General features: G+C 47.5%; 1 protein-coding gene, 1 non-coding gene and 2 pseudogenes across 4 annotated transcripts; 2 read left to right on the top strand and 2 right to left on the bottom strand.

The window, feature by feature from the left end:
* The first annotated feature begins 4,772 nt into the window (after positions 1-4,772).
* On the top strand, positions 4,773-8,498 carry LOC109783580 (uncharacterized). 3 transcript variants are annotated; one of them, XR_012203352.1, is made up of 3 exons: positions 4,856-6,838; positions 6,935-8,054; positions 8,268-8,498. It is a non-coding gene; the product is annotated as an uncharacterized protein (transcript). The 3 variants fall into 3 exon arrangements; XR_012203351.1 differs by having other exon boundaries at positions 4,856-7,610; positions 7,876-8,054; XR_012203350.1 differs by having other exon boundaries at positions 4,773-8,054.
* A 413-nt stretch (positions 8,499-8,911) lies between these two features.
* On the top strand, positions 8,912-10,056 carry LOC141041293 (BTB/POZ and MATH domain-containing protein 2-like; annotated as a pseudogene).
* Positions 10,057-12,236: 2,180 nt separating this feature from the next.
* LOC109783578 (BTB/POZ and MATH domain-containing protein 1-like) lies at positions 12,237-13,284 on the bottom strand (annotated as a pseudogene).
* Positions 13,285-15,129: 1,845 nt separating this feature from the next.
* On the bottom strand, positions 15,130-16,267 carry LOC109783581 (BTB/POZ and MATH domain-containing protein 5-like). Its single transcript, XM_020342177.1, has 2 exons — positions 15,602-16,267; positions 15,130-15,465 (listed from the first exon to the last, which is right to left on the bottom strand). The coding sequence occupies exons 1-2, from the start codon at positions 16,265-16,267 to the stop codon at positions 15,130-15,132; spliced, it is 1,002 nt and encodes a 333-aa protein (XP_020197766.1).
* Between the last annotated feature and the right edge of the window lie 2,618 nt (positions 16,268-18,885).

Below are 18,885 nucleotides of genomic sequence, written 5' to 3'. Positions count from 1 at the left end.
GAGACAAGTAGACCGACTCCTGCCTGCATCAACTACTATTACTCCACACGTCGACCGCTATCCAGCATGCATCTAGAGTATTAAGTTCATAAGAACAGAGTAACGCTTTAAGCAAGATGACATGATGTAGAGGGATAAATTCATGCAATATGATAAAACCCCATCTTGTTATCCTCGATGGCAACAATACAATACATGCCTTGCTGCCCCTACTGTCACTGGGAAAGGACACCGCAAGATTGAACCCAAAGCTAAGCACTTCTCCCATTGCAAGAAAGATCAATCTAGTAGGCCAAACCAAACTGATAATTCGAAGAGACTTGCAAAGATAACCAATCATACATAAAAGAATTCAGAAGATTCAAATATTGTTCATAGATAAACTTGATCATAAACCCACAATTCATCGGTCTCAACAAACACACCGCAAAAGAAGATTACATCGAATAGATCTCCACGAGAGAGGGGGAGAACATTGTATTGAGATCCAAAAAGAGAGAAGAAGCCATCTAGCTAATAACTATGGACCCGAAGGTCTGAGGTAAACTACTCACACTTCATCGGAGAGGCTATGGTGTTGATGTAGAAGCCCTCCGTGATCGATGCCCCCTCCGGCGGAGCTCCGGAACAGGCCCCAAGATGGGATCTCGTGGGTACAGAAGGTTGCGGTGGTGGAATTAGGTTTTTGGCTCTGTATCTAATCATTTGGGGGTACGTAGGTATATATAGGAGGAAGGAGTACGTCGGTGGAGCAACGTGGGGCCCACGAGGATGGAGGGCGCGCCCAGGGGGGTCGGCGCGCCCCTACCTCGTGGCTTCCTGCTTGATTTCTTGACGTAGGGTCCAAGTCCCCTGGATCATGTTCGTTCCGAAAATCACGTCCCCGAAGGTTTCATTCCGTTTGGACTCCATTTGATATTCTTTTCTGCGAAACTCTGAAATAGGCAAAAAACAGCAATTCTAGGCTGGGCCTCCGGTTTATAGGTTAGTCCCAAAAATAATATAAAAGTGAATAATAACGCCCAATAATGTCCAAAACAGAAGATAATATAGCATGGAGCAATCAAAAATTATAGATACGTTGGAGACGTATCAGCGCTCGGACTGTTCTGTATTTAGGTTCGTCACTGGCGTTGAAGGTTATGGCCGTGTCGTTCCAGGGGTCAATTGCAGCGACCTGGCAAACTTCGGCGAGATCGCGCAGGGCCCTTTTACGCTTGTTGTTTGAAGCGAATGTCTCGAAGACTTCCAATACTCTATTGTCCTCGTTTGCTGGAGGGTGTTGTTCTGGGGTGTCCTTGATAAGGATGTCCTTGCCGCTCTTGGCTACCTGCCGAAGTATCCAACTTGCTCTAAGGCTGTGGGTTGCCACGGTATCCGGCGTCGTGTGTATTTTGCATGGGCCATTGAGCCATCCCTCCAGAATGGTGCCGTGCAACGTAATAGGTTTATGTTTTTTGACTGTTCGGCTGGGCGTGCCACGGGGGCGCGTCCTTTTTGCCTGTAGGGGGAGCCGGGATGGTTCCCAGCAAGCTGCCTGAGTTTTCCAGGCGCTTTCCATCGCGCTGTACTTTTGTACGATAGTTGCTAGGTCAGCGAACTTTGGTATGCGGCGGCGATTGATGGCGTTAAGGATACCTTCGTCCGCGCAGTTGTTGCAGAATGCTGCTATCACGTCTTCGTCGCGGCAGTCTTTTACCTTGTTTTTAACAAGGAAGAATCTGGCCCAGAAGTGGTGGACCGTTTCCTGAGACTGTTGTTTGATGCTCCTGAGAGCACCTATGTCCGGGTGGGTGGGTGGAATTGAATTCGAACCCTGACCCGATTTTGGATCCGGAGTTTGGATGTCTACCGGGCCGGACAGTTCGGGCTCCGGGATATCGACTGATTTTTTAGGCTCGTCATCCGACTCTATGTTCGGAGGAAGAGACATGCTTTTCTGCCGAAAAATATCCGGCTCTTTGAGATCGGCGATCCGAACATAGTTCATCTTCAATATAGTGGAAGAGTTGCTCCGCTTCTCGACTACCGCTATCTGATGGGTGATCGGTGGAGTTTTAATTTCTCTCTGGTCAGGTTTAAGCCCGACCCGACCGTAGTCTGTAGCGATCCCCAAGGCGGCCATGCGATCCAGGAGTTCGTTCAACGACGATAACTCCATTGGATCCATGCGGGCGGAGTATTCGGGATCAACGCGGAGGCGATTTTCGATGACTTGAGAGGTCATCATCGGCTTAATGGCCGAGCCGGCGGTCATGACGAAGCCGCTGAGCCGGAGGGTCTGGCCTGGGGCCAGGGCTCCTCCGGAGATGATATTATCCTTGACAACAAGGCAAGTCATCAACCCTCTTGCCGACGGGACAGTGGAACTCTCAATGAAAGCACCAATGTCGGTGTCAAAACCGGCGGATCTCGGGTAGGGGGTCCCGAGCTGTGCGTTTAGGATCGATGGTAACAGGAGACGGGGGACACGATGTTTACCCAGGTTCGGGCCCTCTCTATGGAGGTAATACCCTACTTCCTGCTTGATTGATCTTGATGAATATGAGTGTTACAAGAGTTGATCTACCACGAGATCGTAATGGCTAAACCCTAGAAGTCTAGCCTATGTGAATATGGTAATGAATCTGTCCTATCCGGACTATGCTCTCCGGTTTATATAGACACTGGAGAGATCTAGGGTTACATGGAGTCGGTTACATAAGAGGGAATCTTCATAGTCGGTCGCCAAGCTTGTCTTCCACGCCAAGTAGAGTCCATTCCGGACACGGGTTCAATCTTCAGTCTTCACGTCTTCAGTCCGGCCCACGGACACCAGGCCGGACGTCCGACGACCCCTTAGTCCAGGACTCCCTCAGTGGGCTCATCCAAAAATGGAGCGTTCAAGTATCTTATTGACAGCTTATGGAACAAGATAAGAGGATGGATGGAGAAGTCACTCTCTGCTGCGGGGAAGGATGTGCTTATCAAATCAGTAGCACAAGCCATTCCGGTCTTCTCGATGTCTTGTTTCAAGCTGCCTAGAGGATTATGTGAAAAGTTAACTTCAGCTATAAGAGCTTTCTGGTGGGGTAGCAAACAAGGGAAGAGGAAACCCTATTGGGTGTCTTGGGATAGCATGACAATGCCAAGGTATATGGGTGGTCTTGGCTTCCGTGATTTTGAACTTTTTAACTTGGCTCTCCTGGCTCGGCAATCATGGAGGATTTTGGTCTCTCCGGATTCACTTAGTGCTCGAATTTTAAAAGCAGTATACTTCCCAAACAACTCAATCCTTGATGCCAATATTGGAAGCCATCCATCTCAGGTTTGGAGATCTATTCTGGAAGGAAGGGATATTATGAAGCAGGGCCTGATTAGGCGAATTGGGGACGGATTTGAGACGGAAGTATGGAGTACCAATTGGATCCCTCGGGCTGAGTTAATGAGGCCACTCGTCTCTAGAGTTCCAGACCCACCCCAAATAGTGGCTGAATTGATTGATTCAGGAAATGCACGCTGGAACATGGAGCTTGTGAATCAGGTGTTTCTGTCGTTTGATGCACAGGCAATATTTCAGATCCCGATCTGCCTTAGGAATGTGGCGGATTACTGGTCCTGGATGCATGAGAAATCGGGCATCTTCAGTGTACGGTCTTGTTATCGCATGATAGTTGAAACCAAGAAGAGGCGAGAGGACTGGCTGGAGTCACGCCCTGCTGCGTCTAACCGCCGAGAGGACGAGTTCGCTTGGGTTCGACTATGGAAGACCACTGTTCCGGCTAAGATCCGGGTATTCTTGTGGAGGCTTGCGCGCCAGTCTATCCCAACGGAGGACGTCAGAATGCACCGGAATATGACTACGAGCTGCACATGTGCTATTTGTGGAACTCCGGACTCATGGAAGCACAGTCTGCTGGAGTGTACGGCTGCTCGCTGTGTGTGGTCACTGGTTGATCAAGAATTGATTGATGAATTGCAGAGCAACACCGAACATAACGCAAGGAGGTGGTTATTTACCATGATCGAGCAACTTTCCCATGAAAAGTTTATCAAAGTAGCAGTTACCCTTTGGGTCATATGGTGGGTGAGACGGAAGCTAATACATGAAGGAATAAATCAAAGCCCTCTGTCGACATATATGTTGATCACACATTTTATCTCAGAGCTAGAACAGGAGAAGAACAAAATCCAAGACCATGTGACTAGTCCAGTGATTGCAGTTCCGAGAAGATGGATTCCGGTAATACCGGGCTGCGCCAAGATCAATGTGGACGTCGCGGTTTCACGAGGAGTTGGAGCAGTCGCAGCAGTGTGCAGGAACAATAATGGAGACTATCTTGGATCCTCGGCGTTTGTCGTACGAGGGTTGATAGATCCGCCTACTCTTGAAGCTATTGCATGCAGAGAAGGCTTATCTCTGGCTGAAGATCTGGGGCTCCAGAATTTGGTGATTGCGTCGGACTGTCAAGAGGTAGTGAAGCATATCAAAGAAAAATCAGGTGGAAACTACGGTGGAGTGGCGAAAGAGATAACTTCGTGGCAATCTTCTTTTAGTTCTTGCGGTTTTAAGTTTGAATCTAGAGTCTCAAATTTTGAGCCTCATAAACTAGCTAGGCATGCTGTAAAGTTGGTTCATGGCCGACATATTTGGCTGGGGCTACCACATAACACTTCTGTAATACCGGTAGCAATACCAACTAATGAATAAAGCCTAGCTTTTATGCTAAAAAAATGGATTTGCTATTTTACAGTCGAGTGTTTTTCAATTCGTCGTCAATCAAATCCGTGTCCGTCCATTCTCGCGCAGAGATTCGTGTTGATTTCTTTTTGGCGTTCCATTTGTTCGGGTTGATTCGTGTTGGTTTCTCGGGTTTGGTTTTCCTGTATCAGCCCGTTACCGCCCCCGGCCCGGCACTGTCTCCACTTTCATTTGGGGGGGTTCTGTTTTGATAAGGCAAGGAGAAGGGAAGGAGCTCGAGCGGCGGAGGAGAGGAAGCGATTTCTTATGTTCATGGCGATTCCGGGCTATTCCACCGCCCGATTTCGATTTCTCCTCCCTTTTCTCTTCGATCCCCGCTGCCGCGGTTGGTTGTCCTTGTCTGTCGCGTTTCCCTGTGTTGTGGCTGTGTAGTTCCGGATCTAGGTAAGTTTTGGATCCGTGGTTCATCTATTATTGGTGTTGTCCGTGGATCCGTGGTAGGTGCATGTTGCTGCCGTGTTTGTTTCTAGTCCGCCATGCCTAGCGCTCCATTTCCCATCCTTCTGCCCGCCTGAGTTGTGTAGGAGCTTGTTGTATGTGGGGAGTTCTAATCCATCTGCTTGTTGTGGTCCTTTTCTCCCCTGCTTGTAGATGTAGAGGTAGGCGTAGGTTGTTTATTCTAATGTAGATGTAGAGGTAGGCGAAGTTATAGTTGCAGCGGTGGATTCGCCCTATCAATTTTATTTCTGCTGGCCTGGGTGTCTGTTCCTTTGTCGTTAGATGTAGTTGCAGATGGTCTAGCATGGGTTTCTGCCTGCTTCTGCAGTTTACTTGTAGTTGCTGTTAGCTGCTGATGTTTGCTGTTGTAGTCCCTGGAATTCAGTATGATTTTTTTTGTTAGATGTAGGTGTTCATTTCACCCGGTACCTGAATCTCTCTGAATTTGTGTGTACTAGGCTGCAGTGTTGTTGTAGTGTTAGTCCAGGAATCTCTCTGAATTTCATGCTTCTTTACGGTGTATTTTTACTCCAAACTTGAAGTGTAACTTACCCCTAGAATTACAGTGTATCCCCATCCAGAATTACTGTGTAATTTAACTCATAATTACAGTGTAACTTGCCCCATAATTGCAGTGCATTTACAGTGTATCCTGATGCTTCTTTATTTGTTGTTACTCTGTAATTTGTCCTAGTAGTACTGTGTATTTCCCCCCTAATTACAGTGTAATCCTGATGCTTCTTTCTTCAGTGTAAATTTTGCTATAATTACTGTGTAACATGTCGTAGAATTACACTGTAGGTTACCCTGCAATTACAGTGCAATATACCGTGATTACCGTGTGTTTTTTGTGCTTCTTTATTTGTAATTACTGTGTAATTTGTTCTAGAATTACTGTGTAATATTTCCCCCCATTACAGTGTAATTCTCATGTGTCGTAGAATCACACTGTAGGTTAGCCTGCAATTACAGTGTAATATACCGTAATTACATTGTTTTTTTCGTGCTTCTTTATTTTGTAATTACTGTGTAATTTTCCCTAGAGTTATTGTGTAATATTTTCCCCCGTTACAGTGTAATTCTCATGCTTCTTTCAGTGTAAATTGCAGTGTATATTTTTCAGTGTAATACTGCGCCAGTTTCTTTGTTATTTACATTGTAATTTTTCTCAGATGTTTTGCATGCATTCATGTGGTTTTGCACTGTAATATCCCCCATTCTTACTATATAATTTATCTTCAGTTTTTGGCAGTGTACTTCCTCTACCTTTTCATTGTAAGTTGCCCTAATTATTGTGTATTTTGACTCAGAGTTTCACTGTATTTAGGTTGGTTTTTACACTGTATTTTAAGTGATTCTTGCACTGTATTAATATGCCCCATTATTCTATAATTCCCCTGATTGCTGCCTTTCAGTGTATTTGTTGTGAGATTTCCCTTGTAATTGAGCCCCATTACTCTATAATTTTCAACTTTCTTTAATTTCTTTTTTTTCGTGTGTCATGTATTCTGTTTTGTTAGGTTCAGGTCAATGGGGGGACTACGGAAAGTCTCTCACAAGGATGTTTCGGTAGTTTCTTCTATCGTGAGTGCTGATTCTTGGAATGATCCTTTTGTGCCTAATGACTTTGCGGAAGATGGTTCTAATGCTATGTCTTTGGTAGTTATTTATGTCTTGTTCTCTACTTTCATTTTCGTTTTATTCTTTCTTTCAGTTTATTATTATTTTTTGTTTGTTGACTGAATTATTTTTCAGGATCTTTCTAGTGATGATAGAGGGTTTGATAAAGCTATTTTTCAAGAATTTCATTGCAATCCCCATGCTTCCTTTTTGTAATTGCAGTGTAATATACCCTAGAATTGCAGTGTAATTTAGCCCAGATTTTAGTGTAATCCCAATGCTTCATTTTTTTAATTACAGTGTAATTTTCCTAGAATTACAATGTAAACTCCATGCTTCATTTATGTAATTACAGTGTAATTTTCCCCATAATTACAGTTTAAACTTCATGCTTTATTTATGTAATTATAGTGTAATTATTCCCCAAATTGCAGTGTATTTTTTCCTAGAACTTCAGTGTAAATTTCATTTTTTTTTCTAAACAAAGTAGTGTAATTTTCCTGCTGAACCTCTATTACTTGATATTTGAGCTTCATTCTTGTTCAGCTTTGCTTGAATTACAGTGCATTTTAACTCTGTTTAGTGCGATTATCCTGTGTAGTTCCTTGGTTATTATCATTGTAATCCACTAGTGTGATTATTCATTTCCTTCACTGTCCATGTGTACGAGCACTGTAACAAGCTCTGCTTTTCATTGTCAATATTAATGCCTTCATCTGATAGGACTTGTGTTCTTTATGCTGATAGGTATGTCTTTGTATTCATGACTTCGTCTGGACTTGCATGTATCTCTGTAATCCACTGAGTTCATGTTAGTTACATTGCCCTGTATCGCAGCAAAGATTTTTTCATGTGTACTACAGCAAAGTTTTTTTCATGTAATTTCCCCATGGTTCATGCTACCTACATTGCCCTATACTGCAGCAATTTTTTTTCATGTGTACCTTACACTGGAATTCGTGTTGGTGTAGTGTTTTGACAGTGAAATATTAACAGTTTTACCTTCCGACAGTTAGAATTTTTCCCCTGATGATTCCAAAATTTTCACTAGATTGTATGATGTTTTTTTTCTACAGGCTAGTTCATGTAGGAGGTGTATGTAGAGCAGCGGGGTGAGGAAAAACATGGAAGAGTTCAATAGAAGTGTGATCAAAAGGAGTAGGACATTACGTGAGCTGTGGACCGTCTCTTGGATGATCTTCCTCTGTCCTCCACCAATTATTCGGATCTGTTCTTCCCCCTTGCTTCTCTCCAGGTACTTGCCCCTCTGATGTGCCTCTCTGACTTGTTTTTGTTCTTCCTTCTCACTCCCTCTCTCCCATGACGTCTCTCTGATGTTTTTCTACTCTTTCTTCTCCTCATTTCCCCTATCCCATGGCGCCTCCTAGATGACTTGTGTGATGCAAGTTAAAGGAGGGTCCTGGGAGACGCCAGTATTCTGCTGATTTTTGTTCCTTTTCTTCGTCAGGTGATTTGTTGTCCAGGAAAGGAAAAAAGAGCGTGGGCAACGGTCCAGGTGGGTTTCGTGATAGTTGCCTTGTTTTGTTTTGGTTATTAGTTAGAACCGGGTCAGATTTTAGCCGCCCGACCCATTTTTTTGGAAATACAAGCATACAATTGTCCATGGTATTTGGACATAGGTGTCAGCGCTTGATTTGTCAGGAAATTTGACTATAATATAGTGCTTTTTACCTTTGTATTGGATGACTTTCTTCGTTATTTAACTTGTTTACCCCTAACCCGGGTCTGATGTTCAACCCTGACCCGTTTAGGCGTTCTTTTTTGCTTTATGTTGATTTTCCTGCTCATACAGGTGTAATGTGTTGATTGGTCAGGAAATTTGACTGTTTTTGAATTGAAAAACAGTCAAATGTCAAATAGACAGTCCCAAAAAAAACACGCTTACGCCGCACCGGAAACTGACAGCCAGAGGCCGAGGGCAGACAGGACACCGCCACCGAACACAAGAGAATAGATTGATCGATACGTTCTTTCGCATAGGTCAGAAGCAGAGAACACCTATTCCCTCGAACACACATACGTAACAGAGATAGGAAAACCTAGGTTAGTTAGGACGCGAGCCCTGATCCATCGCCTTCCTATCTCTTCGCCATGGCTAACCACGGCGAGTGCCTAGCCAAGACGTCGTCGAGATGCATCACGGAGACCTTCACCGGGACGCACGACTTCGAGGTCACCAGCTACTCGCTGCTCGAAGGCATGGGCGTCGGGAAGTTCGTCGGCTCGAGCACGTTCAGCGTCGGGGGCTACGACTGGCAGATCCGATTCTACCCCGACGGAGACAGGGAGGCGAACGAAGGCGCCTACGCATCCGTCTTCTTGTTCTCCACTGAGAGGTCGGTCAAAGTGAAGTTCACTCTGAATCTATTTGCCAGAGAAGGCAGCATATCTGTACTCAACGCCGCTAAGCCGTATACATTCGAGTCGGCGGGTCTTGCCTATGGGTATACCAAGTTTGTGGAGAAGTCCAGGCTGCTACAACTCAACGACTTCACAATAAGATGTAATCTCACGGTCATCAAGGAGCCTCGCACCCTAGATGTCAGCATGGTCGTCGTCCCGCCGTCGAACCTGCACGACCACTTCGCCAGCATGTTCAAGAGCGGGAGAGGCGCCGACGTCAAGTTCAGCGTAGGCGGCCACGTGTTCGACGCGCACGCGTGCGTGCTGGCCGCGCGATCGCCGGTCTTCATGGCCGAGCTCTTTGGTCACATGAAGGAGGGCACCGCGCCATGCATCGAGATCGACGACATGGAGCCTTTGATCTTCGAGGCGCTTCTCAGCTTCATCTATACAGACACCATGCCGGATAATTTGTATGTCGGGGCCAACATGCCAGGCCTGCTGGATGCCGGGATCGCTACGGGATGGACAGGCTGAAGGCCATGTGTGAACAGAAGCTCTACTCGAGCATTAGCGTGCAAACGGTTGCGGCGACACTAGCTTTAGCAGAGCAGCACCATTGCGTCGCACTAAAAGATGCATGTCTTAGGTTCCTCTCTTCACGGGACGTGCGCCGGGCTGTCAAAGCAACTCGTGGATTCAAGAACCTCGAAACAAGCTGTCCCTCGGTTGTCATGGAGTTTTTTGACATGGCTGCCCCGCTGCCATGAGTAGCTTGTAGCTTTCATTGGAGTATAGCCGCAGTATATATCGTATTTGGTTGATCATAACATACCATGTAACTGGCATCATCGATGAACCTCGAGAATGTGTTCCTTCTGATATGCGCTACAAATTACTTGTATTTCAAAAAAAAAAAACGGTTCATTTACTTGCATTTCTATTGGGCTATATGCATACAATTGACCCCGGCTCAGATTGATTCTTCAAGGTGAAACTTAGATTCTTGCCATGATGGTTGAATCAGGTGACGATGACGCTTGAGTGTCGCTCCCTCTCTGACGGTGTTGCTACTGAAGAATCTCGTCATCTATGTAGTGTCATGAGATGGTTAGTGCGGATATGATCATTGCTGCAGTTTGTCGATTGCATATCTGATCACGTTGGAGTTTTTTTTTTCTCGACCACTCTTAGCTTTGGTTTGTTATGACTGCTAGTTAGTGTTGGTTATTTGCATCCTAACTATGCAGAGGTCAGGTGTGTGCTCACTGTTTTATGTATCTTCTTGAAGATATAATTTGTTATTTGATTTTCTAATCATATTTAGGCACAAAATTCAAGTGGACTAACAAATCAGGCCCAAGACGGTAGATAAAAGATTAGATTATTAGTTAGCCCATATGTGATCAGTCCATCGGTGTCAGATCGGGTGGATCGGAGGAAGGAAAAGACGCCTGTGGTTAGGACAAAGAAGAGCATCCATTCAATTTAAATCTGATGATCCAGAAACCTAATTCCTGCCATGCGCACGCAACACCAGCTGCCCACGCCCCAACCATCATTACCTCTCCCTTCCTGCTCTGCGGCCGCTGCGTCCTGCTCAATGCGCATCCACACCTTGGCGTTGGCCGCCGTCATCGTCCACTGCCGCTCCACCTGCTCCAACAGTGCCATCAGTGACGCCCTCCATTGCTTCCTCTATCGGGGCGATGCCGCCCCCGGTCCCTCCATGGGCATCACAGTCGTGGACGCCTTGCACACATGGAGGAGGGAGCTAGAGGAGCGCTATCATCGTCGGCTCCCACGAATGACGTTGAGGAGCATGCGCCGCTTGCCTGTCGCGGCGGGCCGCATGGCCTGGAGGTCGCAGAGGTTGGAGGTGCTGGAATTTTATCTATTTATGGGCCAACCCAATAACTATTTCAGAAATTCCTAAATAAATCCTACAGGCCCACTTAGCCCATTTATGCAAGGTAAGGGATACTACTAAAGTTTAGTCCCATACTTCTAGTTTAGTGGGAGTTGGACCTCCTTATAGAGGAGGTTCTTTCCCCACTTGTATGAGCATGAGAACAAGAGGGACATCCTCTTCCTCTCGCCATAAAGTTCCTGAGCACTGCACTGCTGCTACGATCTTCCCCATCCCGCTGTACGGGAGAAGGGTGATAATTCCTGTTAGAGGTTCTTTCACAATTTCTTGTTCTAGTGTCTGTTCTAGATGTGTTCGGTTCTAGTTCGTATATGCAGATGCTATTTACTTTCTCTCTGTCAAATTACATGACTTGTTTTATCTCTGCTATATTATTCATGCTTTATCTAGTATTTCTGTCAATAAAATTATTCGGTAAATTGCTCATATTTCTAACAGGAGGTTGCGGCGAGTTGCTCCGCCGGCCCAGCTTTGACACTTCCGCTGCGTGGGACGACAACACCCTTGGTGCCCCCTCCACTAGCCAACATTCACGTGCTAGGTTGCTCGGGTCAGGAGGAAAGCACACAACGCTGGAGGACAGAGGGGAGCGCCTCTGTGCTTCTCAATGCTATATCTAAGGTCTGAAGAAGAGTGATTTTGAGTGAGGAGAGAGAAGGAAAATGGGAATAAGACGTTGCCGTTCCCTCTGCTCCCGTTTGGAGTGAACCATATCTGCTGCGGACATGACAATCGCCTTAGCGACAAGATTTGACGTCTAACTTAAAAAAAATCTTCGATGACGAGTATATTTTCAAGTATATACCAAACTGATACGAAGTACGACCGGTGTGATAGTCTGATAAAGTGTCTGCTTCTACAAAGATCCAAGGTGCCACCGTGCCAGGAAAAACAATAGAATTAACCATGACGAATACATGAAATTAATGGTACTAATACGTCAAGAAAAACATTTTAAGTCACATAATGGCCATAAGAAAAATCACAGATACCAAAATAAAGACAAGAGAAGGCAATTTTTTTTGGATAATCTAGATTATGTAGAATTTACGGTGTCATTAAGTCAAAAGCACACATACATTCCATAAGGAGTATGAACATCCATCCGACATGAGTAAACCCTAGACCATGCAATACCCATAGTTAGGAGTGCGGGGGAGGCTTGTCAAATATCTCGAGGATAACCGATGAACAACTTGTTACAAGGTGCTTGAATCCATCTGTTTCTTTGATAGCTTGGCGCACATCCCGCGAAGACAAAAATGCAAGGCAAGCCTTTTTCAGGTGCACGCAGTGGTGTTGCTCCGCTAGAGCAAGGGTGGTTGCAACGGTTTGCACCTTGATGTTTCGACACAGCTGCCCTTCACACATAGCCATTAACCTCTCTATTCCATATCGATCCGCGGCAACAAGCAGGTGCTGCATCTGCGTGTGTCTATTATTATATTCGTGCCGGTCATCCGGCAGGGAATCGGTGTAGATGAAGTGAAGAAGTGCCTCAAAGATGGATGGCTCCATGTCATCCATCTTGATGCTCTCCACCAGAGTCTCATTCATCTCACCAGCAAGGAGCTCGGCCTTAAAGACCGACGACCTCGCCGCGAGCACGCATCTATGCGCGAGGAACGACTGGCCGCCGACGGTGAAGGTCACGTCAGCGCCTTGCCCACCCTTCAACATGTCTAGAAAATGTCTGTGCAGGTTCGACTGCGGGAGCGGGACTAGGACCGTGTGCACATCTTCCGACGTCTGGTGTCCTTTCATGACAGTAAGAACACATCTGACGGTGATGGAGCCTCCGTTGAGGGCCATGAGCTGTCGCAGGTTGGACTTCTCCACAAAGGTGCTGAAGCCACATGAGCTGCCAAGACATTTGAAGGTATTTTGTATGCTCCGATGGCTAGCGGTGTGTTTGGATGGCATCCCATGCTCGTCCAGCAGGCTCAAGGTGTAGGTTGTCTTCACCCCCTGTCTCCGGCAGCCGTCCTTTACGCAAACCCAGCGTGACCGACACGTATGCAGACTTGTGCTCCTCCTTCCACCCGTCCGGGTATATCTTGAGTTCCCACTCGTAGCCGCCGACGGTGAACGTGCTCGACCTGAGGAATCCGCCGATACCCACGCCGTCGAGCAACGAGAAATCGGTCACCTCGAAGTTGCTGTGGCGCTCTCCGTCGAGCTTCTCGACCATGTCTCGGTCGGAGGGCTGCCCTCTCTTTTGTACCGCTTCTTAACCGAGGCACAAAGCAGGTTTCCCATGGGATGCTCGACCAACGTACGGAGGAAGAAGATACGTAAACAGGGCTCGATCGCCTTGGTCTTTTATACAAGTCGGGCAGCTGGAAGGGATATACGTTTATTGATGATATATATACCCATGCATGCACGGCGTGTTCCGTACGTGAGACGATTCCCAGAGACGGGGTACATTACAGATTAAGGTAAGAACTACATGCACACGTATAAAAATCCCGCACGTATAGTATAGGAGTATATCTCTAAGAGATGTCGCGGTGCGTAACGCTTTAGGACTCCTATTCGATCGCTCCAAAAAGTTAGACGCGTCGCTCGTTAAATCTGTGGATAATATGTAATGCTGCGTGGTTTGTTTTGATCGTTGCGTCTCGCATCCCGGCACGCTGAATACAGGCTAGGCCCATGCATCTAGGTGTTTTTTGTTTTGTTTTTGCAACACAACCTTATGTCTTCACCAATCATCCCATCTTTTCTTTCTTCTTCCTCGCAGCAACCCAATTTCTTTCAGCTCACCTGAACTAGTGCTGCCACCAGCGAAGCGCGGCCGTGGTGAGCGTCTTCGGCGACGCGGCCACCGATCTCCATGAACCCAGCGTTGATGCTATAGACCAACCGCTGCGACCTGCTGCTAGGGGCAAGCCACCGCCGCACGCTGCTGTGTTGCAACCGCTGACAAAAAAGCTTCAACCCTAGGTGGAAAAGGTTCAACCGCCACTGCCCATCGAGGAAAGCAACAACCAGTGGCACAGAATGCTACAACCTTGGATAAAAAAGGTTTCAACCAGGCAATAGAGAAAGTTTTTAACCAGGCGCTGCTCCAAAAAGGAAAAAGCTGCAACCGTTTACAGAAAAACTTTGACCGTAGATGGAAAAACCTCCAACCAGCGATAGAGAAAGCTTCAACCAGATATTACGCAACCGAAAAAGTTGCAACCGTTGACAGAGAAGCTTCAGTCGTATATGGAAAAACCTTCAACCGGCGACCAGAGAGTTGATTTGCCGGGGACCGGTGTTTGGCGATGGTGGCGAGCTACGATGGCGTGCCCCGTGCTGCAACCACGAGCAACGGGTGGAGCTGCGACAACGTGCCCAGCAGGTGGAGCTGCGACAACGTGCCCAGCAGGTGGAGCTGCAACAACGAGTTTTGCCCGATTTTTTGCTAGATCCAGGGCAGTGTGATTTGCTGCATGGGGGCGCACCAGCGGGCACCAGTGGCGCAACCGGCGAGCGACGACAGTAAGCGGCGTGACGGGGGGAGCTGGCGGTGCTTCGACGTCACACATCCATAGCAAGGATCAATAGCGTTCGGGGAAAAGAAGGAAGACAGGGAAAGAGAGGAAGATGACGCTAAGATCAGACGTTAGCGTTTTCCAGATCGGGCTGCTAGCAGCTGACTGGTCGAAAGTTTGGGCCGGCCATCCGGTGCCTATCACTTGCCAATGTCGATGTCAGCGAACGAGGCAGCTAATGCAGAGTGTGTGTGGGAGGAGACAACGCCATCGCATAGTTTTGGGTCGATCGATGTTCCACACCTTCCCGTGGATAGGGTTCTATGGGCACCACAACAGCGTCTAGCTAATTACGAAAAAAAATATACTAGAAGTTTAGCACTAATTAAAAATAGTTTAAAGGCGTAAAAGCTTGCCCTAAATCAAAATTGATAACTACGTAGTATAATACTCCAACCTCCTTGATGGATGCATGCATGCTGAGTTGTGCTCGGAACGAAGGGACGAACGAAAATTTACAGGAGCTAGCAGATGAGCTGGGTCAAATGAAATCATATATCGGAGTTGAGCCATGCGGATTCTTGGAACTCTTGGAGATTGCGCTCAAGGAAAGCGAGGCGGCAGATCCAGGAGACCCGAGAGATGGAAGACTGCATCTGTTGGAGGTTGTCGAGCCAAGAGTCTTGCTCAAGTTGGATAGCCTCCTCTATGACGTGCTCCATTTGGATGGCTAGGTATAGGAGAAGGCCCCACGAGGAGACAAACAGCAGGGTGTCCCGGCAGGCCTGGCTGTTCCTCGCATGGAGGAACAACGAGGTCGCCTTCGTCCCCAACAGCGTTAGCCTCCCTTGGACGCGCGTCCCCAACCGGGCCATTGTCCCTGTCACCTGCATCGATCGATCGATCGCGAGCAAAGGAAACAATCAATCAGATTGAAACTGCAGAAAACTAGCGATCGGTCTATCGGAAATTCGGAATCAAACACGGACGGTATATAATAAGGGAGAAATTGCTGGCACGTACCCGCGACGGCAGCTCCTGTTCCTTGATGGCGGCGAGCACACTCTTGATCTTGGAGGACTGGAATCTGATGCAAGCATCCTTCAGCTTCGCACGGTGGTGCTGCTCGGCCAATGCCAGCGTCGTCGGGACGGTCTGCGCGTCGATGCTCTTGCACAGTTTCCACTCGCACATCGCCATCAGGTTGTGCATCCCGTACCGGTCCGCCGCGACCAGCAGTCGCTGCAGCGGCTCGTTGCCGTCGACGCTATCCGGCAGCGCGCCCGTGTAGGCGTAGTGGAGGAGGGCCTCGAAGATGGCCGGCTCCATGCCGTCGATCTTGACGAGCTCCGCGGAGGTCTCCTGCATCTGGCGGCCGACGAGCTCCGCGTCGAGCACCGGCGATCCCGCGGTGAGCACGCGCCTGTAGGCGCGGAACTGCCGGTCGCCGACGACGAACGTCACGTCCGCGCCCTCCTCGTCCTCGAGCATGCTCACGAAGTCCGCCTTCAGACCCGGCGGCGCGCCCTCGAAGTTGCGCGCCAGGAACCGCCTCCTCGACAGCCTCAGCCACTTCCACCGCAGGTACCGCTTCGTCGAGGAGAGATCGGCGTTCAACCGCTTCTTGAACGAGGAGAGATCGATGTTCTCCATGGAGGAAAGGCGGGAGAGCAATGGGAAGTTTTCCATGGCAGAGAGGCAGGAGGGCAGAGGGCGTTGGTGTTTCGGCTACAAAATCTGGAACTACCAAGGAGATTTCCATGCATCCGCTGTTATATATCCTTTCACGGGAGTAGACGTGCATGGTTTACTTTCTTCTTGTACTACAAGTAGACAAAGACATATTTTTTTTTCTTTTTTGAGTCGAGACAGAATCCATTTGAAAATAAAATACATACACCAGTTATAGTTCGTACGTACCGTATATAAGTACTTTATTTAGTACCTGACTTGTTTGAGTAGACCTGTAGCTTAAGTTGATGAAGAAAGAAAAGGCGACCTTGTCGCCAAGAGTTTCCCACGCCGCCGCCCTCCACGGGCGGCCTCGGTCGTCGGTGGTGAGGGGGGTCGCCGGATCCATGCGTGTGGATCGGTTTTTACTCTAATAGTTTAGATTTTTAGGTTGTTCATCGTATTTGCTTCGGCGGCGGCGATGGCGGCGCTGAATAAAGTTTCTTCATATCCTACTCCGACGAGGCGATCGGTCCTATGGTTGGGGATGGATTTGGAAATCAGTCTGTTCAAGCAAGGATGGCGTGGCGGCGGCGACATCCTCGTGGTGGACATGTGTCCTCGGACTCCGCCGTTGCGACGGCGTTTGCTCCAGCGCCGGCGCGGAGCTTGGGAGGTACTCCAGGAGCGGATGCAGATTGTGGTATGCATCGGCAGCATCTGGAAGATGGTGGATCGTGTGCTGGGTTCGTGATTCGTGGATGGCAGGTGTGGTTTCTCCTCCGGCGTCTTAGTCGTGTGGGGGTGCCAGATCTAGAGTTTGATGGCGTGTCCAGGGTGTTGCCCCGGTCTGACTCGTTCAACGGTAATGATTTCGCTTTTGGTGAGCCACCTTCGAGGTCCGCAAAGCTGCATATCAACGATGGAGCCGCTTCGAGCTCGGGTGTGAAGGTGATTCGCCATTTTTTCCTTTGGTGGCTGCTATGGTGGTTCCAGAGGCATGTGACGGGCGTTGGTGTCAAGTTCAGAGTTTTCTTCGGTCTTAATTGTAATTTTACTTCTTGGTTGTTGTTCCTTTGTGCAAAGACTAGCGATTTGCTATCTTTTCAGTTTTGTCAGGTCGGTTTGTACGTGCCTTGTACTATGATCCTTATGATATAATGAGACACGTATTGCCATGCAAAAAAAGAAGCTTAAGTTGATCGGGAAAAATGGAAATCAAAGGCGGTTCCTTTTTTTAAAACTCGAAAGGTGCTGAAATCTGGTAAACCCGTGAGATCCGGCAGCCAGATGTTTGCAGTCGATTGGATTACTGAGGTTAGGTTGTTGTAACGTACGTGCGCGTAAAATCCATGATTTAATATGGACTAGAGGGTGACCCGCACTTTGCCGCGCCGTTGTTCAGACATATGAGTTAAGACTTTCTTTTTGCCCGACATAATACTATGATTGTTGGCTTCGTTATATATTTCACATGAGTTAAGCTGACTTGTAATTACGATGATTTTCGCTTTTGTTGGCTTCGCTATTTCTCGATAGAGGCAATATCTATCTGTGAGGTGAACTAAATTGTTTTGTGAATGGTTGTGGTATTCTCATGTATAACACAGAAATCAATGTATGAGTGTCACGTTTGTCTTGGGGTGGACCTAAAAAAATCACGCATGAGCGATCCACTCTCTTATAGGTGGCCCTGCCAGCTTCCCAATGCCATGATGGATCAGGAGCCAACATTCTTAGAGTGCTTAGAATCTTAAAAAAATATGATAAAGTAAAGTAAAAAAAGGAAAATTCCAGCAAAAGTATTTGAAAAAAATGTTTAGATCCGCCATTGAACATTCGGCAAAACTTCTGAACAAATAAAGAAATTGAACCAGCACTACTCATCAATGAACAGGCAAGCCGGCTCGGAAAAGGTTTAAGACCTAGACCATGCAAAGTAATAAAACTTACCAACACAATCCAAATTTATACAAACCAAACTCTCCAGCCAAAATTAGCATAAAACATTTTAAAACTTTGGGTTAAACCCATTTGCACCAACTAAACCAAGCCATCAATTTGAAGTAGACATCAACACACGAGCAAGCAGCAAAGAGCTCTTGATGTCCCTTGCAACAAGCAGCTATTGACATAGATTATAGCAACTCCAACCTGCTGATCAAAACTATCTGCGCGTGTCCGTTTGCGTCCAAATAGATAAAAACACCAGCCATATGCGAGGAACCAAACCTAAAAGTATTCTGCTCGCTATCCGTCTGGACGCATTTGCGGCCCAAATTTTCACCCGATTTGCTTCCACGCTGACACGGGATTGACGCGTCACGCGTCCGCTCGGTGTCCGCCTCAGGCCCGCATGTCGGCGCCACAACTAGCCAACACAGCCGTAGTGAATGTGTCCACCTAACCCGGGCTCGCATGGCAGCCTCTGGAAGACTCTTGCGTGCTCGTCCTTTTTAATGCAAGCGTGGGGGGGGGGGGAGGGCAGCCTCATCTACTTCTCTTCCCCTTTCACATCTGGCTATGCTCATTCCCCTCGCCATCGATAGCGCAAACGCTATCCATGGGTATCTTCGGCAAGGCAATGGCAAGCTTGACGCCAGCGCCAGCCCGGCCCGCTGATAACCCACAACTAT

This window comes from Aegilops tauschii, chromosome 2 (genome assembly GCF_002575655.3).
Source record: "Aegilops tauschii subsp. strangulata cultivar AL8/78 chromosome 2, Aet v6.0, whole genome shotgun sequence".
In the NCBI taxonomy this organism is placed as follows: Eukaryota; Viridiplantae; Streptophyta; class Magnoliopsida; order Poales; family Poaceae; genus Aegilops; species Aegilops tauschii.
The sequence above is the reverse complement of the archived record's forward strand: the minus strand, read 5'-3'. Positions and strand labels throughout refer to the sequence as shown.